This window comes from Manis javanica, chromosome 1 (genome assembly GCF_040802235.1).
Source record: "Manis javanica isolate MJ-LG chromosome 1, MJ_LKY, whole genome shotgun sequence".
Lineage (NCBI taxonomy): Eukaryota > Metazoa > Chordata > Mammalia > Pholidota > Manidae > Manis > Manis javanica.
The window spans coordinates 63017607-63044336 of NC_133156.1; the positions used below are offsets into that span (position 1 = coordinate 63017607).

At 36.2% G+C, this 26730-nt stretch overlaps 1 protein-coding gene across 4 annotated transcripts in view; it reads right to left on the reverse strand.

The window, feature by feature from the left end:
- The window catches only part of MAN2A1 (mannosidase alpha class 2A member 1), a 184798-nt gene that overhangs the window by 19609 nt on the left and 138459 nt on the right, over nt 1-26730 (reverse strand). For all 4 annotated transcript variants that reach the window (XM_037011917.2, XM_037011918.2, XM_073233104.1 and 1 more), the window contains exons 13-19: nt 25647-25812; nt 24017-24235; nt 23141-23263; nt 19929-20043; nt 7020-7153; nt 4086-4227; nt 448-578 (exon numbers count right to left, since the gene is read on the reverse strand). In XM_037011917.2, coding sequence (XP_036867812.1) covers nt 448-578; nt 4086-4227; nt 7020-7153; nt 19929-20043; nt 23141-23263; nt 24017-24235; nt 25647-25812 — 1030 coding nt within the window. The remainder of the gene's footprint in view (nt 1-447; nt 579-4085; nt 4228-7019; nt 7154-19928; nt 20044-23140; nt 23264-24016; nt 24236-25646; nt 25813-26730) is intronic.

A 26730-nucleotide genomic window follows, 5' to 3' on the forward strand; every position in this document is an offset into this window, starting at 1 on the left:
TTCGCCAGACTGACACAGAATGCTGGATTTTTGCTTTGAGGAATGAAAACTGAACAAGAAGACAGCCACGCAAATCCATTTTCATTTGATGAGTCCAAGACTAGAATGAGTACACCAAGGTTTCAAATAAATTTTTACTTAAGGTCCTAAGTATGTGACTAAGCTCTATTCTTTAATTTGATTATTTTTCAAAATAATTTCAGTAGTTTCACCCAAACTAATTTCTTAACAGTATATCTAAATAAAAACAAAAACTAAAATGAGCTAAGTGCAAATTTTACATGATATATAACTGAAATTCTTTCTTGTGAATATAGGCTAAATCTATTATAAAGATATCTCAATACAGGAAATTATAAGAAATAAAAAAGTGGAAATTCATAATTTCACATTTTGGGTGGCAAGGAACAATTAATATCAGAACACGTGACTTCTTTCTTTTCCTACCATATTCACGACACTCTTTTCCAGTAGTATCCGAAATAAATTAGCTGTAATCTTGTTATCATGAACACCTTGATCAAGGCCACGATTATCATCTTGCATGAGCCTTCGATCCATGATAACTTCAATCTGACCTAACAAAAACAAACAAAAAAATCTAGCCAGGGTTATTTAATACAAACATTGATTGAAGATCATGTAAGTATAGGCACGGTCTTGATTTAAGTTCCTCATTCAGCCAAAGAAACATATCTATACAATCCACAGTATCAGTGAGCTTTCTTCTCTCAATAATAGCCCAAAGCAGTTAGAATAAATTCATAAAGAAGGACTGTCTGTCTGCTCTTCTTCATTAATGTCTAGTAAAATCTGATTAGAAATTTAAAAATGAGACAGGACAGATCAAAATTAAAATGAAACTTTAAAAAATTAAAGAATAAATAAATAAAGTCCTCCAAAACTTTTAGTGGTAGCATTTGGAAATTAAAAATGTTTATGAGGTTCATTAGGAAATGCATCTCACACATGGAGTAATAAGACAAATACAGATGGGTAGGATCTAAAAAGGATTAGAAATACAATTTAGGTTCCTTGATATGTAGTAATTCTCTGGAGAAGCCCTAGGTTTCAGAGACACCTACCACCTTCCCATTCCCTTCCTTGACAGAATGTTGGTATCCACTGTCCTATCCCCTTTGGCCCAAAAAGGGGTCTTACTTGGTTTCTTCATTTTTTGTGCAATAATTCCACATCTCTTCTAGTTTAAGTTGAAAGCTAATAGTTAGCCTATGCGATTCCAAATTTAAAATACATATATATATTACCTATACTTACAAATAAATGTATATTCCCATCTATTCATTCATATTTATTGACTTAAATGATTATATGGCATAAAAGGGCAATACATAAAATATTTTAATAACTATTACTCTGACATACTCAAACCAACTCTGTTTAGTTTCTTTCTTCACACCTGAAGTATCTAGTACACAAAACTACCAGTGATGGTTAGAATTTTTATTGTTACTACCTCCGTATTTTAGAAGACACCTGTCTAGAACTTGCTCTTGAGGCCCTGGGATGACTTGCGCACATCTATCCAGAGTTTGATCACTTCACAGCCTAGTCACTACATCAATCTCCTGGCAATACTCTAAACGTTAGTCCATGTAATGAGTGACACGTGATTTCTTGGGCTGTACTCAAATTGTTTTTCTATCTGTAGCTACTTGAACACTAAGGTATTTGGGTGTCTATAGCAGGGGAAGGGGAGCTTTCTTTCTCAGCTCATCTTCATCAGGGAAGTGAGATAATACTGTTTGGTTCATGATCGCCTGCGTTCTCATGTCTAGTTCCCTAGATAGAGCTCAACTTTGAGAATTTGAGCAAAGTTTAAAATGGGGGGTTCAAGAGTCACACCTGGCACAAAGATATTTTATGTTTTGATTTTAAAAATATTATTTTGACACTTTCAGAGTGGAAAATTTCACATAAAATTCCAGACTTCTGGGCTCTTCTTCAGAATCAGAAAATTGGGCACCTTTCCCCATGGTGACAATGAACTGGCACGAGGCAGTGGCCACCCCACCGTGCACAGGAACATGTGCTCACATTTGCTGATGGTCCACCACTCCCTACGAGACCCCTGACATGAAGCCATTATTATTCTTCTAACTGCATTCATGTTTTTGTGGCATGATGTCATGATTTGGTTGAATGAATGCCACAAATAAAAATGAAGGAGTGGTATACTGAGGCAGGGCAGGGACATGAGACAAGTCTCATGATTAATTTTTCCTGCCTGTGATGAAAAATGCCAAGATATAAACAGTATAGTGGGAAATGGAGGGACTCCATCCAGGGCTAAGATTACATTTTTAAAAGCCAGGGAGTTAGGAAGTAAGAGTCCTAACCTATTTCATGGTAATCAGACAATAACTAACCCTATCTAAAGGCAGAGCAAGCAGTCCTAAATTATATGTTCCTAGTGCTTGAGGGTAACCACTATCTTGGAGAAGAGCAGGATCAAGCAATTCCTTGCAGTGAGTTATCTGACAGAATACCTAGAGGACTGATTATGGATAATGATACAATGTCTCTCACCAGAGATAGACATCATGAAACCAAATGTCAAGCCTACACCCCTCCTGGCCCTTTGCGCCTTCTTGAAAGCCTAAAAATATAGCATCCTGAGCCTATAAACATGCCTCCTTTCTGTGGTTGCCTGCACTCCCCTTTCTTCAAGTGTGTACTTTGCCTTAAATACTTCTTGCTGCTCAACTTACTGCATTTGTCTCTGCACTCTTCAGTGGTAAGTCTTTGTTACTTTGCTATTTCATCCAGTTTTCTAGACTTAGGCACACGTCTTCACTCTCTCTGTCCTAGTCTAGACAAGTAGGGAAGAGGTCCTGAGATCTCTGATTTGGGCTTGCAAGTTCCCATTGCCTGGGTGACTTGGACAGAACTGCAGCTGTACTATCATGCTCTTTAGTAGGCTGCTCAAAAATCTTCTTTCTTTGCTTTGAGAAGTTCTCAGAACATAATCTCACTATATCCAGTGCTCTGTGGCTCCCCCAAATCCTGGGATAGTAGGGGCTTAGTTCCCATGCCACGCAGATTAAAGCGGACACTGGACGCCAGGTGACTCTGGCTTCAGGAGTTGGCAAGGGGTTTGCCATATGCTGAGTAGGAGGTTCAATGAGCTTCCTTTTCCTTCTTCTGCTCTTCCTTGCTCTTTGCTGCCTGAACGGCAGCTGCCATTTGTTACTACTCTCACTTTAATGAATTCCTTCCTTACCTACCCTCATCTGACCTGTTTGTGAATTCTTGCTCAGAGTCAAGAACCCTCCCTCATCCATGTTGGGGTTTCAACTGGCACACAGGGAGGGACCTCCCCATATGCAGCTGCCTGACAACAGTAATGTTTTCTCTCTGTGGACAGGTAGAATGTGTATGCATATGCCTATTATAAGAAGTGGGTTTGTAACAAAGAACGCACAAGGCAGCTGCACTCGTTTTTATCTGTCAGGCTCCTAAGTTGTCTTAGCAACTCATACTATGTAAGAAAAGAAGAGGAAGTGATGACAACTAAGTGATAATTAAAAATATATATTATAGAGAATAAAAGCCTCACAAAAAGTTTTTACAATCAGTGCTACAATCTATTTTCTCCTTCTCTCATCTTGTTCTCCCCTTTGGACTCCTTAAGGGTCACATCTGCTGACCTCTTCATTCACGTGGTAGTGCCCAAGAAGGACTAATGGGAGAAGGATCTAATTTGAACTGAAACCTCCTACCTTTACAAATTTACACAAGTATGTAAACTTTCAGAATCTGAGTTTCCATAGCCAATCAATGATAACTGTGACAGACTTATGCAAACAAAGGGCTATCAGGAGGTGCAAATTATCTTTAAAAACAATCAGTTGTATGGAGTTTTAGGTCCCCCATTCTTCATGTGAAGATAGAGGAAATTCATTATTTTATGTTATTCTCACAAAACCCAGAGTTAACTAAGAGTCTGATTCTCAAAAGAAGAAAGGTGGGGACTGGAGATGATAATGCGAGTGACCAACAGAAAAATTATATACTTGGAGCTGAAACTTGTAAGAGCAATAGAGAATCAAAACAATACACACCATTTTTCAAACTCGAAACACCTAAAGACTGAGCAGAGAGCAGGGTCAAGCGGTGCTCGGCATCCTGGACATATGCCATTGTGGCCATTGGATAGACGTTTGCTTGGAGAGGCAATTTGCTCATTGTCATTCTAGGTTGAATCTGTAAGATGAAACAATTTTCTTAAAAAAAAAATCAAAAGTCTCTTAAAAAATCAAGTGATATTTACATTCGCACTTAAAAAAAAACAGCATTGACTATGGATGACTTTCCTTCCAAAGAAAAAAAAAAGGTATAGATTCCTTTCTTGTTTAAGGGAAGAACTAATTTAAAAATTAAAACATTCTTCAAAACAATCTGAAGAAAAATCACAAGGATCTTAGAAAACAATCTCTAAGCAAGACAGGTAAAACTTGTCCAGATTTTTTAAATAGGCATTCTTATTTAAATTCAGAATAAAATCCTTAACAGAAGTCATTGAGCTCTCCAATATTTGCATAAAACAAATTATAAAGGTATTAAGTATTCATTTCTCATCTAAATCTAACACACTGCTTTTGTAATGAATGCTAAGCATAACAGCTCTCTATCCCCTTTCAAGAACTATTTCTTATAATTCTTGAATCAGTCTTAATAAACACCATAGATCTCCCCACCAAATCCTCTAACATAATATATTATAATAATCAAATGCATATTTATATGGTAAAAGCTACTTAATGCTTATTCTTCTTGTTTAGTTTCAGTGTAGATAGTTCCAAATTCCTATTTTTCCTGGTCTAGTTTCTGAGTGCATGAAATACTAGTCTAATTTAATTCTCTGAGAGAGACTGACAACGAACTAAGCTAGTCTTGGGGGAGGAGATCACTCAAACCTCGGGAGGAGACATCAGACAAAGACTCTGTTGTCAGGAACCTTATTCACACCACATAAAAATGCCGTCTCTTCTTTTAAACTCATGCAGGTTCGACATGAAACTCAGGAAAAGGAAAGGACCAAAGTGAGCACAATAGCTAACACATGCTGAGTGCCCATCAAAGCCAGGACGGTACTGGGTATTTCACAGATCAGATCTTTCATCCTCACCATCCTGCAGCATGTTCTTCAACTTACTGGTTGTGTTCAACAGGGTCCTCACTAAATGCATGTTTCCCAGAACCTGCGGCATGTGATTTTATTTTGAAATAGGGTCTCTACAGATATAAGCAAGATATACTGGATCAGGATATACTCTACTACATATACTGGATATACTCTACTACAATGACTGGTGTCCTTGTAAGAGGGAAATTTGGACATATAAAGACAGACATAGAAAGACACAAGGGCAGAGATTGGAGTGATGTGTCTAGAAGCCAAGGAGTGCCAAGGATTGCCTGAAACCACCAGAAGCTTGCAAAGACAAGGAAGGATATTTCCCTAGAGTCTTCAGAGGGAGTGTGGCCCTGCAGACACCTTGATTTCAGACTTCAAGCATCCAGAACTGCGAGAGAGTAAGTTGCTATTGTTTTACACCACCCAGTTTGTGGTGATTTGTATCTGCAATCTTAGGAAATTAATAAACTGGTAAAGGAACATCTGAGGAAAGATGGGAGGGAGGAAGGAATGAAGAAAGGAAGGAAGCAAGCTAGCCTGAAAGAATTCTGTTTCTCCTTTCTACTCCTGATCTTCCAACTCCAATTAACTGCTATACTAATAAAAAGGATATTTAGAACTGTCACAGATGTGTGGCTGTTAGCTTCACACCCCACCTGTGGGGATAGATTTCTAGTCTGGCCCAAGTACTACTCTTTCCAAGGCTTAAAAAAAAAAATGGCCTGTTTTATAAGCAGAAAAACTTAAGTTACAGACTTAAAAATTACATTTTCATATTTATTCATTCAAATGCTAGATCCCTAAAAAGAAAATGCACATTTTTACTAAGATTTTTTATTCGTATATATACCCATCATACAAATAATTGCTTCTGTAAGGTTTTATGAAAAGTCTTTTGTATACAAGAAAAATGAATCACCATAAAGTCGGGGCTTCATTTGCAAACCAAACAGCTGTAGCAGAGTTAACATGTTATTTCAAAATGTATGCTGCAATTTTTATGTTTTAGGAATGGTTTAAATTTAACTTTTGCAGGAAATTGTAGAAGACAAAATGATCACAATCCCTTCTACTCATCTCAGTTTAAAATCAAAGTAAAAGCACTTGTGAAATTATTTCCATCTACAGCCAGAAATTTCTACTTAATGTCTCAAAAACCTACTAATGTTTTTAACAGTATTATTTCAAAGGTATGTCGCCACACACATGCACCCTAATTACAGAGATTCAGGTAACAATCAAAAGAGAACTATTAGCTGACAATCTAAAAACTTTTTATGAATCAATTTTCTCATTATAATTTCAAACTATGTCATGAGAATTTTGATTACATATACACCTAGCCACATTTCTAAATAGATATATGTTTGTATTTGTATGTCTACATACACGTATTAATACAGAGAGGGGGAGAATTTTCTTGAAATTCTTTAAAAGAGCCCATTATTAGATTACACATTGAAAAAATAAGGAATAAACTAAATATGCACAGACCAAGTCATAAGGAGAAAAAAAAAAGACACAATCCATGAATCTCTAATTACATTTCTTTTCTGTTAGGTAAATTCATATATATTTTGGTATCAAGGCCTTTAACATGGTCACCAAATCTCCTTTGAAAAAATAAATGCTTACAAATGTATGTTCTGCAAAACAGTCTTTCAAATATCTGTTCTAATTTTGGAAATCTGGTTGGATACAGAACCTACAAGTACCTGTTAATGTTCAGTTTTATTTTAGAAATGATTAGCAACCTTAAGCATATTTTCCAAAGGATCTGAAATTAACTGGTCCATTACCACATATAAAAGTTGCACACTAACATTGCCACTTCTTAGACATTTTAATGGAAAATTACCTGGTATCCGTTTAGATCAGTATAGAATCTATTTTGGCTGTTTATACTAGAAGAAATTCTCATTGCAATCTCATAGTTATGTTCTTTTCTGATGTCCACAATATTGGAAACTTCCACAGATTGTCCTTCTATTCCTAAAATTAAAAAAATATGTACATTAATAAAAAGACATTAATTGTCCCACTTTTCTTAAATATACTGTACACAACTCTCCAAAGTTACATACATTTTACTGTTTTCTACTGTATATCTTTACCATCTCTCACATATGCAATGGTGTCCTAATTCACCATTTAAAAAAAATATCAGATGGTAGAAAACATTTATTCAGGAGCACATATAACTCAACAGAAGGATGAAGAGTTTGGGATGACATAAATGCAGATGAAATATTATGCGCAAATGATTCTCCAATGAGCTATATGATGAGGGGAAAAAGGACATTAAAAGAGAAAAGGTCAGCCCCACACAGGGCAGTCTGCCCCTTCACTCCCCAACAGAGCCATTTGAGCCTGTTTCTACTCCATTTTCTCCTTAGATTGGAAATTATGAGTGAATTTACACTTTGTTGGTTCAAGAGAGAGTGTGCTATTGTCCGTGATCTATATCTAGGAAAAGAGACAGGAGATCCAATGAGATGACTAATGGCTGAAACTGATTATTACCATATTAGTCTTTGTGGAGTATAATCTGGAGAGCTCTCCAGAAGTTAAATCAATTTTAATTGAGTTTAGTATCTCGCAGGACCCCTTGTTACAGTGATTCATTTTGACTTTGCTATATAAAACAGAGGGCAGCTTGAAAAAGTCCCAGATGCATCAAATTTTTTTTTTGATAAGCCTAAAGTGTTTACTAATTTCTATCTGCCATGCAACCCCAACTATATCTTCAGATCCTCAGTGAAGCCTGGATCTACTTCAGGGATGGAGAGAGAAGGCAGGAAGGGAGCCAGCCCCCTGAACACAGACTGAGTGTGTGTGAGGAATACTGTAGGATTTTCTAAGGGAGAGAGAAATCAGGCACATGGGCAAAAGAAGAAAGACTGGCCCTCTCCTATTTCATACAACTGAGGGTTTCTTAGGTTCCAAGACCCCTGGACACATCTGTAGCTGTTATTTATTACTCACCTCTCTGCTCCTCACACCCGATCTGCCCACTCTGTGCTGGTAACCACCACACTCTTTAGACAGAGGGCTGGGTAAAGAAAAACGGAGAGCTGAAGAGGGAATAAGGAAAACTTCCCAGGAGCTGAGGAGGATCCCCAGAGCTTATAGAAGGTTACAGCAAATAGTTAAAGAAAGAAATTTGAGTCTGTGGGACTGATTTGTGAAAAAGAATGTAAATGCACCTAGTTCAGGTACTACAGGTTTCTGTGGAAAGTACACTTAGACATTGTGAGCTATAAGTAATATGCTGACACTACTACACAGGCTGAAGTCTCCATCAGCAGTATGTTCTGAATGCTCCCACATGTTCTCTTCTGGAAGATGCTGCTCTTCTACCTGAACTGATGACTTCAGGTCCTTACTAATGTTCACACAGCTACGTCGAGTCTGATCTCTGTGGGTGGCGGAAGGCACCTCCTTCCATTGCTTTAGGGCCACAGTCCAAACAACTCATATCTGCCAGCTAAATAAACACATGTATTCCTCCTGAGAATTACGAGAAAAACCTGCCAAGATAACTGATCCAAACATCCCCATTACTATTGGGAAGTGAAAAAAATCATCACATGCACTTAGGATAGAACAACAGTCTCTTCTTTGAACTAGGAAATATTATAACTTTAGATGCAAACTTTCCTCTCAGTATGCTCACATTAACCAGGAGATTTTTCTCAAAACAAATGAAACGCATGTGGAATTTTAACAGACAAGCTTCTAAAGTGAACCAAAGATGCCCCAAACACACAGCGTGGCCCTAGGGGTGACAGCGCTCATGTGGCATGAGCGGGAGCTGATGCCAAGCAAACCCCAATCTACTGGAGGCCTCACAGAAAGGCTTAGCCTGGCTTCAGGCTTCCGCCTCTTTAGACTGGATATTCTCTCAGGGGTCATCTGAATACGTTAAGCGAAATAAAGTCTTAACAAAGGAGAGTGTCATTAATTTCAAGTCATGTATCTCTGGAAAACATTTATAAAAAACATGCTGCAAGAAAAAAAACCAAAAATAGTTAACTTCACATTACCTCTAGCAATAATAAATTATTTCCGTTGAGAAATCACCTTTTTCAAGCTCAGTATTATGCTCAGATCCTGTTGAGGCAACAAATGCTTAAAGCTCCTTTAAAAGGGGCCTCTATGCCCGTTTACAACTTAGCAAGACATTAATTTGGATTCTGTGCTGAGACTTTAAAAATAAGATCGAACGTAATATGATTATGGACAAACCAAATAAAACCTGTAATGGTAATAAAAGCAAGGAGGAATTCCTGTGCTCTCAAAGAGAATTTATTATTTTTTTAAATAACAATATGTGTGAGAGAGACAGAAGACTGCTAATTTCCTATTCTGTGTGAAGAATTCCCTAAGGTGTGCCATTCCCAAAGAAGCTCTCAGGATTGAGGGGATAACTCACTGGGAAGCAGGGGTGCAAATCCAATGGTCCTAGTGGTCAGCTGGATCCCTGCAGCAAAAGGTACTTACACCAAAGCAGACCTACCTGGGAATGGATGACCAGAGCTTTCTAAGCCCCTCTGGTTTTTCTTCAATCCTGGGAAAGAAAATAGCTCCTACCTACCCAGAGTATTCCATGGGGGCAGGGGATGCCATTCCCAAGTGTCAACAAAGAAAAACAAGTGCCCTCTTGCTGATAATGCCTCATACTGCCCGCTTGGAGAAGAGACAATGGATACTGTTTATCCTATGAACACAGGCAATGCCAAGAAGGAACAGAGCCAGTCCACGAGTGAAAAGCTGCCATAGGGAAGCCAGAAGATGAGCACTGATCATGAGTACAAGCATGTTCACTGTGCGCTGGGCTCAAGAGTAAAAAGTGGGCAAACATGCTAGTTGTCCATTAACAGGTAATGGATAATAAAACCAGGCCCACCCATGTTATGGAAAGCTGTAGAACAAATGCAAAGGACAAGGTGGCTCTGTCTTGGTACAGAGAAGAGACCTGACGAAAAGCCAAGGCAGCGTTTGTGGAGTGTGATCAACTTTATGCTGAAAATAGACACAAACACAACACTGTACATTTCTACAGGTGTTGGGTGTGTGTGTGTGTGTGAGAGAGAGAGAGAGAGAGACAGAGGTGTGGTAGGGAGACAGTGAGTGTGTAGTTATCTGCACTACCTTTCTGGAGTAGAGCATAAGGGCCAGGTACAGATTCCAGAGGGATTTTAATTATATCTGTAATGCATAAAGGTTTGGTCAAAAGAGTATACATATATATTATTTCTATACATAAAAATTAAGCATTTAAAAAATATATATTTTCTAAGAGGGCAGGAAAAGAAGGAAACTAAGTGGGCAAAGGGTCTGGGTTGGGAGGCATCATCCTCTTGACTTTGTTGCGTAGTGTCAGTATTCAGGAAACCAAGAAGGGTACTCCTTCTTGCGCAGACAGGAAATCTGGAAGGCATCTCCCACACACGCCCTGTGTCTAAAAGAAGAGGTGAAGGAAACATGCAGGAGGATGCAAATAACTGAGAAATGTAGGTGGAAAGCCAGGGTTATGGTACCAAGCAGCAACCGATGGTGTTTGGAGAATCCTAGGCATCATTTCCTCTGCATAATCTCCTGTCTTCACTGTCAGATCATTCTAACAATCTATCTAGACAGCCTAGCTCAACCCTGAATTGCAGAATCTCAGAACTGGCCTGACCGTCCCCACCAAACATTCACACCCTTACAAGTATCCAATATCTTATTAGTGGCCCTCAAGACATGATTAGGACAAGTCCTGAGATCAAGATGAAATAACAGCCACTGGCCCATACCCACCTAGGAAAACTATAAAGTGAGGGTGAGAACCCCAAGAGAGGTATTTAAGCCTTCAAACAGATATTTAACTGAAATTTCACACAGATACTAAATTATTTAAAATAAATCCCCCAAAAAACTCACCCAAGATTCAAAGCAAGGTGTTCAGTGAGTGTCCTGAAAAGGTAGGCTCTGGGCAAAATGGAACTTGCTATCTAATTGTTGCTCTCATCCCTTTTACATGAATCTGTATCTGGGCAGAGGGGCTGACTAAGCCAACACTTGGTAACAAAAGCAGGACAATAGTAATTGTAACAATAATAATAACTAATAGCAACAGCTGTCATGAAAAACCAGAGCCTCTAATTTAGATATTTCCCCTCCAATTTTGGGAGTATTTTGAATTGTATTTAAATCATCATAAATATAAAAAAGCCATTTCTATTATGTATTTACTTTTGTGATATAGTAGTGAACTCATCCAACTTAACTGGGAGTTGACAATTATGGTCATTAATTAACACCCTGCTGAGTTCAACATATACACTTGAATGACAATTCTCACAACAATGATAAGTTTAGTAGGTCAACAGGGAGATGATGTTTCTAAAAAGCAAATATTATCATGACTTTTTAAGAAACTGCACTCATATCTGAAAGCTCCAAGAATAAAGATGATAATAATTCCCACAACTGGATGGCCTTTTCCTCCATGTTGACTTAACTCAACTTATCATTCATTATAAGATCTAATTTATCCTCTGAGGTACTTGCTGATTTCCAGGTCTGTACATGTTCACATTGATTATTTCTCCATACATCAAAATTTTAACATCTGCTTTCATGAATACAAATTTTAGTAAATTTCATTCTCAGTCTCAAACTTAAGAAAATGATGATGCATCATTTTATTTGTAAAGCACTAGATAAATCACTACTACTTAATGATCAACTTAGGAGCTAGGTGCTAGTGTCCACATGTTGTTTTTCATTTCAGTAATTAGTGACACATAAGGAAATGTATAATAGAAGGTAGGGCATGGATTGTGAATTTTGGTTCAAGATTAAACCAATCAAATATGTTATACTTGAAGAAGGCCTAATAACTGAGAAATATACAATAAAACTGGAAAGCTGCTTTTGTTTTTGTTTTATTTTTCTAATAAACATTGACTTTTAGGAAACAACAGATTTTTTTGGAAGCTCTTTCTTAGAGGGAACATAACATCTACGACAGTAACATCTTTTTTGTCCCAAACAGAAGAAGTCTACCTAAAGCACTCCTCTGGGAGTGAAGATAACAGCTTATAACCTCAACACTTTCGTGCCACCTTCCCCAAGTCCCAGCCTTGGGCTGGCCTAGGACAAAGGAGGGAAGGTGCTGGAATAATCTGACAGTCTGTCTGCATACCCTCCGCACTGCAGTCATTCTGCACTCACCTCCTTCCTGTCCTCCCAAATGTGCTCCTTTCCAAAGCACCCAGAGGCAGGAAGCTCAGGTTCCATAGCGAGCTGGTCTGCGTGAAACATACCTGCCCTAGAGGCATGTGGTTCTTCCTTTTTTAAATTTACCACACTTTCACTATTCCTTCTAACTTACCAAAAAAAAGAAAAAAGTAATAATCAAAAAAATAAAAATCAATAGCATACCTCTCATTAGCAGTACCCTAATACTGGTGGATGATAAACAATTTGAAATATTGGTGTCTGAACAAAGACAATTTGAAATACTGCTGTCTGATTGAACTTCAGTGGCTCAGTAACAAACATTTTTGCAAAACATGGGTTTTGAATTGTTTACTTTCAACAAAACTGAAGGTGAACCTAATCAAAAGTTTTCAGGCAGTAGATCATAAAAAAATAATGGACTAAAATTCAATTTTTTGACCACAGATCAAAATATAACCATTTTGATAATAGATGACTATGGAAATTACGAGCTATGATGCAGAAGAAATTCAAGGGATTGAATGACAGTTCTATGACAAAACTCCTTCCATTACTACCTACTTATTAAAAAATATTCCTTAGCCTTACATGCATAAAAATAAAAATTAAGAACAAAATCGATGTTACAACCTATCACATTCTAGCAATAACATCATTACAGTGGATACAATCCATCTCACTGAGAGAAATGTTCCATTAAAGTTAATAAAATAAATGATCACATAGTATTATATAGTTTTGATCAAAATTAATATACTATTAATTTTTGTAACTCAATCCAGAAAAAGTTTAATTCTTAGAGTTGTATTTAGGATGACAGAATTTTTAAGGTTAAATGTATATACACATACATATATCCATAAATATACTTCTTTCAGAAGATTAATGAAAGGCTGACTAATGACAAGACTCTCAAGCATGAAAATATTGCATTAAGATAAAATTCTGTGGGGGAAATAGAATGGAAATAGGATTTCAGGGAGAAAATGATAAGAAGTTTGACTTCTGAGAAAAGCTTGTTCAGGCTTTTAAAAAATGCATGATTTAGCATCAAATCACTATCTGTTGGCTATGCTTATTTTAAAATATCAGTATTTATAATATTCCAAAAATAACATCCTTTCCAATTACTGAAATATATAGAGAAAAGCTAGATGTCATCTTAAAAATATATAGTGGATACAGACTTAAAATTCTTATGGGAACAAGGGAGTTGGATTTAACCATCCCCACTTCACATTCTGTGATATTTTCTTCTTTTTGTCTGTTCAAGTAACTTCTCCAAGGCCTAGCATCTCCATAGCTCACTTCCTTTATCAAGACTTGCCCAATACCCCCACCCCTCAAAGAGCCTCTCTCTTGGACCATTTAGGTCTAACTCATCTAGCCTCACATCCTCTTAAGGAGATACAACATTTAGTATGTGGCAGACTTTATGTGCACTAACTCAGTCAATCCTCCAACATTCCTGTGAGGAGGCAGACTGTACTAATGTCACTATTTTCAAGATGGTGAAACCAAGGCGAGAGAGGTAATGACCTGCTCAAGGTCCAGCAGCTGGCAGGCAGCTGGGCTGGGCTGGGAACTGGGGATGAAATGCAGGTGGGAGTCTGAGCGCCGAACCGTCACGCCTCCCTGTGTTTCCCATCCTTGTGACCTTCATCTGAGTTTAGTACAACATGAATTTGTGGGGGATGGTGCTTCCCAGCTAAGAAGCTATGCCTTCAGCACAGTAGTTGCTATCAAGCAGCCCCCAACATAACCTCTGAGTTCTGAATTTGTGTAACCCGAATGTGCTTATAGTCCCTTAAAATAACCTTCCCTTTTATGCCTGTAGGGAATAATCAGATTCAACACACAGCTACTTACTTCAATTTTTAAAAGTTCCAATTAACAGGAAAAAAATCCTTAGCAGTCAATTGCATATTATGATATTCCAAAAATGTTTTAATTACCTAAGTCTGCCTAGCCATAACTGACTTAATGCTTTTTACTCTTAAATCAAACTAAATATGGAACATAGTCCTGGGAAAAAATGAGAGATTGATTGCAAACCATTTTAATATCCTCATGAATCTTTTTATGGAAATAAAAACAACTCTAGTGAAGCTCTGAGGCCTTGTTTACAAGTAGGAGGACTCGAGGGATGGAAGCCCCAGATCCCAGCATCCTTAGAAGATTAGTTTAGAAGCAGGGAATCAAGCACAAGAAAGACTTTAGACTATTCTAAGTTTTGCGAAGACTCTTTGATGGTATAACTAATTGACCATGCAGTGTTCTTACAAGTCTAAGAAACTGAGTACCTAAGACATTAAAGGACAAATCAAGGTCAGTCTAGTTTGCCTAGAGGTGAAACTAAGGATTCAGAGCTCTAATTCTCAATGTGATTCTCTTACTTAACTATATGAAGTTCATTTTGACTCTCTCCAAGTCAAAGGTCATGTTATAAATCCATTTACGTTATATATTCAAAACAAAGAGAAACGAAGCAATTGCTCTTTGATTTATAAATATGCCCATGCCTGGAAATTATACAGTCATTTCAGCCAAAGGAAAGCCTTTCCTTCGATACTTTTTGATGGCAGTTCATTACGTTACCCGCAGGCTACTTGCTCTCTTTTAGCAAGATCCATTACATAGAGTACTTTTGCAATATGCTGGTGGAAACAGGCAAAAGCATTGCATTTAAGGTATTTCTCCTATGAGCGGAAACAGTGTACACATGCGTGCACTTCCTCACTCACTCGCCGACACCTGCCTAGGAGAACAGAGTCCTGAGGAAGTGGGGAGGAAACTTGAAAGTATACATCGTAACAGATCTGGCCCCTGAACCTTGCGCCAGTGAAAATGTACACGACACACTGGTAACTCATAGCAACCTAATTCTTCAAAGTAGCTGCTGATGTCAGAAAACTAGGGCACTGAAGTCTAACAAATCCAGCTCTGAAGATAAATGAAGCCACAGCTAGCAAATGTCACTTACTGATCATTATGTCAGTGCAAGGTATGTGACAGTATAATATCAAATACAACACAAGGGGAATCAGAGGCTTATGCTTGTATCATAAAGGGGATATAAGGGCTTCTGCTTGTATTATATTCTATCTTCTAATCCAAGATTAACCAAAAACAGCTAAGGCAGCCTATTTGGTAGCATTTAAAGCCACAATTAATGAAAGATGATAATACTACAAGAAAAATTAATCCTCAACTTCTCCCACCTTTGCCTTCAGAAAAATGTTATTTTCTACAAGCCAAATAATCTTTTAGGAATCAAAAAAATAGTTTCAAAAGGGCATTTATTAAGTTGTGGGTGCTATAAAGTGGGTTTCTTGTTTAACCTGATAAAAGCAAAGGTTATGTTCCATTAGTAATCTCTGAAATGACTCTGATCCTGTAGAGTTTTTACAGCTACTGAGCACAAGATTTCCTCTAATTTAATATTCCTAGAAATCTTTTGAATGTAATGTCTAGACAATAAAGAAAACAAAAATAATTTGTTTTTTTAAAAATAGCTTAAATGATACTGAGAGAGATTTTAAACTGCACTTTTACCACTTTGAGAATCTGGAGAGAACACAAATAGAGAAACTAAAGTTAAATACCAAACCAAGAAAAATACTAAAAGTCAGATTGGACCCAGGCCTCCCAGTTCAGTTTGTTGCAAAATCAGTAACAGCCACACAGTTTATATAATTTGGGAAGTGTTGTTTGATTTTGTTCTTGATTATGTTTTCTCTTTAAGCTTAATTTGGACCAGAGTTACTTTGGGGAAAAAAGGGTCAGAGAATAACTAAAATAGTGACTGAGGAATTTAAGGATATTTTGTCAGGTTTGTATTATTTTAGTTGTCTAAAAGAACATTTTGAATGAACTGAATTTGAATTGTTTAATATAAAGAGACACTCACTAAAGACAGACAATCCACAATATACTGACTCCATTTCTTTACCCATGTTACTATGAGAGAATAAAATCTTTTATATAATTAACTAGTTTAGGAACCTAATACAGGCAGTGTATCTAATCATAAAATGTTAATAGTCTCTCTCCCACAATCCCCATTTCTTTCTGGCTTATTAATTTGGTACGAACAACACAAATAGGTTCTGTTCACTGATACTCATCCAAATAATAGCATCTGCTCAGCTTAAAAGAGACAAAGTTAGCAGATACCCATAAGTAGTTCAATGAGTTAAATTCAAGAACATTTTTGTTATTTTAAGAAATATTAAACAAAAGCCTATCTACAAAAACATGGCATTTAGCTGAAGTTCTCTTTGCAGCTAAGATGAAAAGCCACATTCTGGCTATGCATCTTGATCAGTCACCCAGATGCCTGGCTTACATGAGACCAAAGCTGAAAACACTGTAGAGCCTCCAAGTATTTCTTAGTACAGGTCTCAGTTCAGATGCTTTGGTGCGGCACAACCAAACCCCTTTCAGGTAGTTTGAATGCCAGTCAAACACCCTGAAGACTTCACATCTCTATTGGAGGTCTTGATTTGTGTTTAATTAAAACCCCTCTGAGCCAGGATCCAGACAACCTGCACCCTCACCCAACAGTGTGTGAAAGCCAAGGGCAGACCAAAGTGGGTCGCGAAGGCTACTGAGAAAAGGCTCCATCTCCACAACTGGGCTTATTTTTTCCAAGTGAGAAATCTGTTGTTGAGAGGGGCTCAAATACAAACATAGGGAGGTATACTGTTGAGAACAAAGACTTTCAGATAATCTGGTATCTCTACCTTACACCACCTACATTCACATTAGGAAAAAAAAAATGCCCTGGTTTTGAGAGAGCAAAAAGCAAGATGGATACATTACTTCAAATAGTCATCTATGTTGATTTCAGGTTCAATTCAGGCAAATACAGCAGAATTTATCTGGAGAAGCACTCTAAGTTAGCGTCATACTATACCTAACTTATTTATGTCATTTCCCATAAACTTGTGAAGCTTTCTGCTTTCAAGCTATAAAAATATAATTATTAGGAAAAAATGCATCAGCCCAAGTTAACTCTACCCACAGATATCCAGAGGCAATCTGAGGTCTACATACTCCTTTTATTATTATTATTTTTGTTACGTTAATTCTCCAAGTGCCCTATTTATAACAATCTCTTAACTGACTCATCATATTGCTGGCACAACCATCTTGGAGAGCCAGAAGTCAGTTAAATCCCGGTGGCCCTGGTCCTGCTAAAGGGCTATTAGTGAGTCGTGGTGCATTTTGGACTGCCCAGTCGGGGAGAGGAGAAAAGACAAGCCTTTAGTTCTGATGACTGCATACTTGTTGAAATAAGTAAACAGGCAAGTTAGAGGCTATTAATTCCCAAACTGACCACTGTGCTATAATGGCAAGCTAAGTGTACAGTCACAATAGCAGAAGGAAGCCTCCAATTTACAGAAGTCACCCTTTGATGTAAGACCCAGATCCCTGGAAAACCCACAAAAACTGAGAAGCTGTAGAGATGGTAACCGATGCAATTAAACAAAAGCAAAAGCAAGTAAGTGAATACAGTGACCCTTGATCCATGCAGGGGCTATGGCACCAGCCTCCACACAGTCAGAAATCTGTTCATAAGTTTGACTTCCCAGAAGCTTAACTAATTGCTTACTGTTGACCAGAAACCTAACTGATAACCTAAAACAGTCGATTAATACATATTTTGTATGTTATATGTATTATATACTGTATTTTTACAATAAAGTAAGTTAGAGAAAAGAAAATGTTTTTTCCAATTGTCACAAATCTCCAAATATTTTTCCAATATACTTGCTGAAAAAAATCTGCATATAAGCGGACTCATGCAGTTCAAACCTGGGTTGTTCAAGGGTCAAGTGTGTAAAGCCCGACTGAGAATCTGCAGTTTTCTGACATGCTGCTCCAGTGTTTACTGAGACACAGCCTACCCCTAAATATAACCGATGAAAAACAACGATAAAGCAAGCTTGTGACACAGTCTGTGTGGAAGTATGACCCAGGCTATATTCAAGAAGAACTTTTCCACTAAAAACCATTTTAAGCAAATTTGAAAGTAAATAAGTGCATCTCCTGTGGGATAATGCTATTTTTTACCCATAAAATGAAACATTTGGCCATAGTTGAAAGCTTAACTTTAGAGCTCTCAGAGATGTTAAATGATGCCTTATGCAAGAGTAGAAAGAGATGGTCAAAAATATTGTTTCTGACTTAGAGGTTTTGGGAAGCTCAATAAAAAATGATTTCAGATCTACAGACTTCCTGCATAGTGATTGCAGAAAATGGCAGAAGTCACATTTCAGGCACACATTTAATGTCTAGTGTGATTTCTCCATCTTCCAGAAGACCTTTTACTTCAGGATTCAACCTATGAATCATGGGTTATTCTGAAAATAATCACATTATTACCTAAGAAAGTGTATGAGAAAATTTGTCCATACTTGAAATTCTAACAAAAGGCAGACATTCATGACATTGAAGTTAATAAAAGTTAAAATTGAAGCAAATTTTAATTTAGACACTGAAATCAGAAAACTGAACTTCAGCTAAGAAATTCCTTGAACAAAGTACCCTTTGCTTTCCCACAATACCTACCTAAAAAGCAAACAGTGTTTGCCCATATACTTCATCATTAGTTTTGAAATGCTTTATTGTCTACCTGTATGAAGATTCAGGGAAAGAATATGTTTTCCTTTTCTAACTTATTCAGCTTGGCTAAAAGCAAAGAGGAATCTAAAGTGGCACTTTTATGAGGTTTTTTTCTAAGACAGTTGATACCACAGTAAATGGCCTAGTTATCAGAACTAAATTTGTGGTTGGAAAAAGTACTCCATTCTAAAAACAGTGCATTTAAAATCCACCAACATAACTACAATTCTGAGTATTTGAGAACCATAGCTCCATCCAAATCTTATGGAAGAACCAGTGCCACACCCATGATTAAGTTCCTGAAGGGATCAAAAGCCTATTTCCTATCACTTGTTTAATAAGGATGCTGCACAATACTGCCCTAAAAGCAATACACAATTGCCTGATTTTATACTTGACTGGCTAGAGTTATAAATAAACAGAATTTGTATAGACTGTTTTTTCTTTAATGTTAAATTCCAGTAACACATGCTCTATTGCAATACATTCTATTTTTAAGGCAGGATGTGTGTGTGTGTGTTTGTGTGTGTGTGTTGGAGGTACTTAGTGATTCACTAATTGAAAGACATATTGGATATAATTTTCATTTTAGGAAAATAAAAACCCACTAAGCTCCTTTTTGAACTTAGAAACAGTTTCCAGTTAATAAGCTCATGAATAAGATAAATATTGCAGTAGGAGAGATAAGATATACAGTAGAAAAGAATACATAAACATAGGGAGTTAAATATTTTTTATTATTAAATAGTAAATATTATATTTTAAATCATATAAGTATGCCATGTTTAGACAGATTATATCATCTCCAAAAACCAATTGCTAACTTATTAAAAACAACACAAGAAAAGCAAGAATTCTAGAACCAGTATTCATATGTTTCACAACTGCATTTCTGTTTTCTTACCCTGTATGTTGTACAATCGGACTCTGTGGGTAACATGTTCAAAAAAGCAAGTCACGTCCGAATACAACCTTCCATGTTGCACTATGACAAAGGGCAGTGTTGTGTAAACATAAGGCTGAAGAAGAAATGACATTGTTAAGAAAAACATTTTGGCTTCTAACTCTTCCAAGAAATGTTTATTACAGTTTCCAAAATAGCAAATACCTGTCACCTGATATTTGCAAGTTTAAGTGAAAACCAAACCTTACAAGGTATCAATACACACATACTGTAAAAACTGAATGTAAGGTTTATCATTAGACACAAATTGTTGGGAAATGGAAAATGAAAATGTTTACAAGTTCATTGGCCTACATGATCTACAAATATTCCTCCCTGCTATAAAAATTTCTAATTAAGATCCTTCTATATTGTCCATACATTATTTATTAGAAATAACAATTGTTTACAGCAGTGACATTTTCCCAGGCAAACATTTATTATAAACACAGCCCCCTAATGTTCAGGGGTCAGGGCAGGTGGCAAAGATGACCACAGGGAGTCATCTAAGCCAATAGGAGGCAGGGTTCAGAGACAGGGTTTAATCACACTTAGGCTTGCTACTCTGACACATGCTGCCCTTTTACTGAGAAGAACTAGCTGAACATACAGCAAGTTTACAAACTTAGAAAAACTGTGGCAAGCACTGGCTTAGTTTTCATTATTTAGAATCTAGATTCAAGAAAATATGGGAATAAAACACACAAGTTATGTAACACAGGAACACATTTAAAGCATTTAAGAACAACTTTACTTTCTTAAGTATTACACACCTTATAAAGCTCACCAGTAAGCATACAAAGCTAGACTTACAATGTCAGCAACTGACGTAGCATAAGATTTCCAGAACTGTATCATTTTCTTTCAAATTTAGCTCTTTGGCTAGAGAAAACTATTCTGAAATTAATGTAATACTTGATAGTTTACAAAGATCTGGTACCTAATCACCACAGAGCTGGAAAGTAACAAGGGGATGAAACCTGCCTGGTGCAGTGGTTTCTGGGCCCTGGCCTTCTGATGTAGCTGGCTACTTCTTTCCCTGACATTCTTTTATTTTGTAAAAATATAATTGTTTGTAAACATATTATAGTTCTCTTTATCTTTCTATCTAACACTAGAGCTATTTAAAGACAAAATAATTTTAAATAAATTAGTTGCTATTGCCCATGAATGATAGTTCATAGAACAGCTAGAACAGTCAATCAAAACAAAATGCCTGTCTGACAACAAACACTGTTATGTGAGTAAGCGTTGATATTGCTTATACAGATGACCTTTGAACAGTGTGGGGTAAGGGGCACCAACACCCCTGTGAGTCAAAAATCAGAGTGCAATTGTTGACTCCCCAAAAACTTAACTACTACTATTGACTGGAAGTCTTATTGATAACATAGTCTCTTAACAGTTATTTTTCATGTTACATGTACTATATACTGTAATCTTACAAATAAAGCTAGAGAAAAGAAAATGTTTTTTCAAATTATCATAAATCTCCAAAAAATTTTCCAGTATATTTATTGAAAAAAATCTGTATTTAAGTAGACTTAAGCAGTTCAAACCATGTTGTTCAAGCGTCTCCACTGCCCACCCTGTAATGCCTATTATGAGCTATAATTTACTTTTAATTCCTCACCGATTTAAAAAAGTAAAAATAAACAACAATCTATATTTGATTTGATTAGACTTTCCTAAATTGTAGAGCAAAAGTAAGCTTTTCAGGAGACAGATCCTTAGATAACAACGCATGGATAATATTTACCTCATCTTGAAGTGAAAAAAGTCTATATAAGTAGAAAAGCAAAGGAAGACATTTCTAAAGAAAAAAATATAGAATTAACTGTACAAAATTTAAAAACAACTGTAAAAAAATTAACAAATTAAATGATACACTGAGGGAAAGAATACACAGGAAAAAGAGAACTCATAGATACGTTAGTTCTATCAGTAGAAAGAACTTAAATAGGAAATCATAAAAGAAATAAGAAAGATACATGTATCAACAAAGTTCAACCTCCCTGGTAATCACAAAATGTTAACAATAAAATATTTTTCACCTATTATTATAGGTAAAGCTCTTAACATGGCTAATTTTCAGTGCCTGGAATGGTGTCTTAGAGAGCCACTCTCAGAAAATGCTGGTTGGTGGGTGTGAATACTTATGCAGCCTTTCCAGAGGGAAGGTAAGTTTACATATCGAAAGTAGATATTTTTAAAAGGCTTCATCCACTAACAAGAAGGACTTTTCTAGGAAGTTATTCTCAGGAAATTATCACCCTGCATGACAAGAGTGCTGCAAAGTAAGTTAGCACAATGTTGGAGTAGTACAGTATTGGTAGGAAATCTACATATGCAGTAACAGGAAATTGTTTTCACACCTGCACATACCTTTTGGTGAAAAACATTCAGATTTTACTCTCTTAGAAAATTTCAATTACACAATACAGTGCTATCTGCTATCAACTATAATTGCCATATTATACATGAGCCTCTCATACCTTATTCTTCTCACAGCTCTAAGTTTTTGAGCATAACAGCGTGTATTAAAATTGTGTTTTCAAAGAACATCAGATTGTGAGACTGTCAAAATGAAAAAATATGTACATGCAGTAAGACAAGACTTGAGAATGGGGGGAGGAAAGGAATGTGCACAGAATAAAAGACAATAAAAAACACATCAAAATGTTGGCAGTGGTATGCATGGACTTATGGAGTATGTTGGTAAATTTTATTGTTTCCTGCATTTTCACAGTGTGCCAAAATTTGTATACACTACTTTCCAGTCAAGCGTGGGGAAAAATTTGTTTTTCAAAGTGCTAAAAGTCAAGGAGGAAAATGGCCCAGGGGGCAATGCATTTTCCCCATATGGCTGGATAATTTCTCTAGATACTCTGTGCCACAGAAGTATGCAACACCACAACACACCCTAATGCTAACTAAAATCTAATTTCTATCCATGAGAGCATTGTTCACTGCAGAGTCCTAACTGAATTCCAGCTCTGAAAATCCTGTGTTTATCTAACAGCCAACTACCAACTGCTAAGTGTCAATGAGGCGATAAAGAGTAGAGCCAACTCATCTATTCCTAATACATGACAAAATAATGAGAGGCACTTATTTTCTCCTCTGTGTTCTTTCAGTAAGTGCTATTCATTGCTCTGCTCATCAGCACGTACCTTGGCTTCCCCATCAGGTAAGAAGAGGTAGGCACCACTTTTGTCCTTTTTACTCGTGGTTCCATACCATGAAAATTGTACTTTTACTTCATGACGTTTACCGTCTTCTTTATTTACCATTTCCTGAGGATAAAAAAAAATTTTTCAGGCAGCTCACTATTAAAATATTAATGATGTTGCATCTGTTTCCATGTATCTGTCAATTAAAACAAATTACCTCAGGATAGATTAGGAGATGCTAATATTCAGCCTCATTCACAATTCTTGGATGAGCAACCAAAATTTTATACTTAACCTTATGATTTACAGTCTTTAAAAAAAGTCAGAATACACTTCAACAAGGAAGAAAGAGATACACAAATTACGAGATCTAGATGGTGCTTCTCAAATTTTCAGTAGTAAAGGAGCAGGTTTATTTTTCATTTCTAATATGCATGGGTGAGGATTTTTATCAAGTACAACAAAAATGAATTATCAGAAAAATTAAAGTATTATACCAAATACACAATCATATTTGTTATTATTAGATTCAATAGGCATACACTCTGTCAAATTGCTTTCAAAGTTTCCATAAGCATTTCTGAACAGTCACAGCTTCTGAACCTATTTTATATGAACATTTCTAAACAGTCTCAACAGTCAGAGCTTCTAAACTTATCTTGTGGCCCAGGAACAGTTCACGGAGCAGCATTACCCACAGATCACACCTGTCAAGACCAAGTGGTCACTGTGGGCCACAAGATGAAGGTACATATAGTTCATCTATTCATTATCCCAGAGTATTTGCCTCAATGCTTCCCTCTCTGCATAAGTAAACTGCACATATTATAATAAAAGCGATGACTTCTATGAATTTTCTAACTATTCAGAACATACCTCCAGAAGCCCAGATAGACCAAATCGAAGTTTAATAAAGGAGTTCTCTAGAGTTATATCTTCTTCAGCACTTTTTATATTCTTCATGTTGAAAATTCCTTTATCTTCTATGTTACCATTATACAGGACATACTCAGCTAAATGTGGTTTTGAACTTGGTGATTCCAAAATTGTATATACTTTCAGTCCCAATGGTGGCATTTGTGCTAGAAAAGAGATCTTAAAAGATAAAGAAGGGAATTAATAAAAGAGAAATGTAACCCACAGAAAGGAAAATCATTTGTACTTCCAGTAAGATCAAGAAACCACCACATTCTAAAAGAGAATATAACACTTCTCTATGTATTGACTATTCTATGTGTCTGTAAGATAGCTCAAGGGAGCATGTATACATACATACAAAAATTAATATGCTTCTTTCAGTTCTATGGTGAAAACACACCTCATGTTTCAGTAACTTATATGTGGAGTATCCAGATCTCCATTTATCCAGGAAGCCTAACAACTTCAAATTGGTATGACTATTAAAGGCACTAATGTTTTCATCTAATACGTGGCTCTCCTCAATTATAGTTCAGGGCTCTTAATGAATACACAAAGGGGAAAACTTCCTATGAATATAAGAGCTTACTAAGAACAATGATTTTTCCTAATTACCAGGAACCTTGACAATACTATGGTATTTTAGTACATTAAAAATAAAAACAGTAAGCATAGCATTATAGATATTAAGCATGTTAGTTCAGCAAATGCCAGTTATCAAACCCCTATAGTCTAGCAGCCACAGAACAAAGCATAAAAGATGCACATGGTACAAGACAAGTCCCCTGCCTTCCAGGGGGTATGGTTCCATTTTCTAGATGGAGTGTTTCCTGTAAAATCTGACCAAAACTTGTATTATACTTTTCCTTTCTACCTAGAGGATTATGACTTTGTAAGAGCAGATAGCAATAGCTTTTAATGAACAAAGTAATTCTCTTTTAAAGAGTTTTTAGTGTATGGCTGTGTCTTCACAAGTACAGTTTAATGCATTCCAGACTTAAAAGTTCAACCTTTCTAATGGTGTAGGGGGTTCAGCTTAATATTGCTTATTTTAAGAATGTCCTCAAAAAATATCTATTACTTACGCCCATATTTTCCATAATTCTATCTGAGAAAAGAAGCATCTTACTTATTTTAGGAATTCTTTCTTTCCTGGTATGTTTTTACCTTTGAAATGAAAAGTTTAAGGTATCCAATGCTACTTAGAAGGGTGGTATTTATTTTACTTTCAATATGCATAATTGTCATTAAATTGAGTTAGACAAAAAAATGCAAAACTGTATAATGGTTACTTCAAGAAAAAGTTATACATACTTCAAAGATATATGATATGTATACTAATAACAAGTATTAATCATAACATGCAATATACATACTAATAAAGATACTAATATTTTGGGAAACACAGGATCTCTTTCCCTTTAGTATCATTTAACTGGTCAGTTAAATAAGCCCTCTGGTATTTACAACTTGAACCACTTCACATACACCAATCTGACAGCTCAAGGGGGCATGTCTATATATATAAATTACATACTGGCTATGCTCTTCTTATGATGCCTCTTTAAGTTCTATCGTGAAAACATACCTCATAGGCCGTCTGTGAAATAGTACTTGCTGTATCCCAAACTGCGCTCACTTGAATTTCCACAGGCTTTCCTGAGGCGGAAGATACTTGCACTGTGGGGGAACTCACCCAGACTGAGACCATCGAATTTCGGTGCTGTTCTGAAGGATTATAGACCACAAGATACCTGCAAAAACAACTGCTTCACTATTGGGGTCTCCAAATAGTTTTACTTCTTTCACACTATTTAAAAGATCTCAGCTCACAGTCACAGAATTAACACATGGAGAAGAATTATAAGGAACATTCTGGTAAAACTTTTGGACAACAGGCAATTTCATAACAATAAATACCATACCATAAGAAGGGTAATGAAATAATGATTCACTTTCTAAGAATAAAATGTTATGCACATGGAAGACATTAATAGAACTAAAATTAAATTATTTCATGTCCCCAAAAATATATGTGTACATATGGTTGTATTAGTCCTTCTAAAATAATCAGTGCTACTCAACTAATATTCTACATAAACTTGTCTGTTTGTGATTTAGCCACAATTAATTTCAATTACAATTTTGATATTCACTTTAGACCACTAAAATAGAGTGAAAATGTTAAGTCTATATATACATGCAGAATTGCCTAATTCACACATGTATTTTATTTACAGGGTCCCTTATTATCCAAGAGAGTTGGTTCTGGGAAAAAAAGCCATTTGAAGTGAATCCACTTAAAATAGGGACTAAATTTTTATATTAAATAGTAGTTAAAAAAAGATTTGACTGGGATTTAGCTAGGAAAAGAAAATAAAAACTACTAAAATAAATTTAGGCAATATTTGTAACTATGTGTACTTCTTAGAATGGACAAAAAGGAATTAATTAGGGATTTTTGCAGAGCTTTTCCAAGAATATTTTATATTAGTACATTATGTATCTTTTACATAAAACTTGATTTTTACAGGATAGTTTTAAACATAATATTTGTAAAAAATTTTTTTTACATAATTTTTCCTAAAGTCCTCTCTCAATTCTCTTCCATTCAAATAATTCTCAGTTGGTTTTCTCAATAGCATTACTCAGTGAGATCCACACTGTTTCAT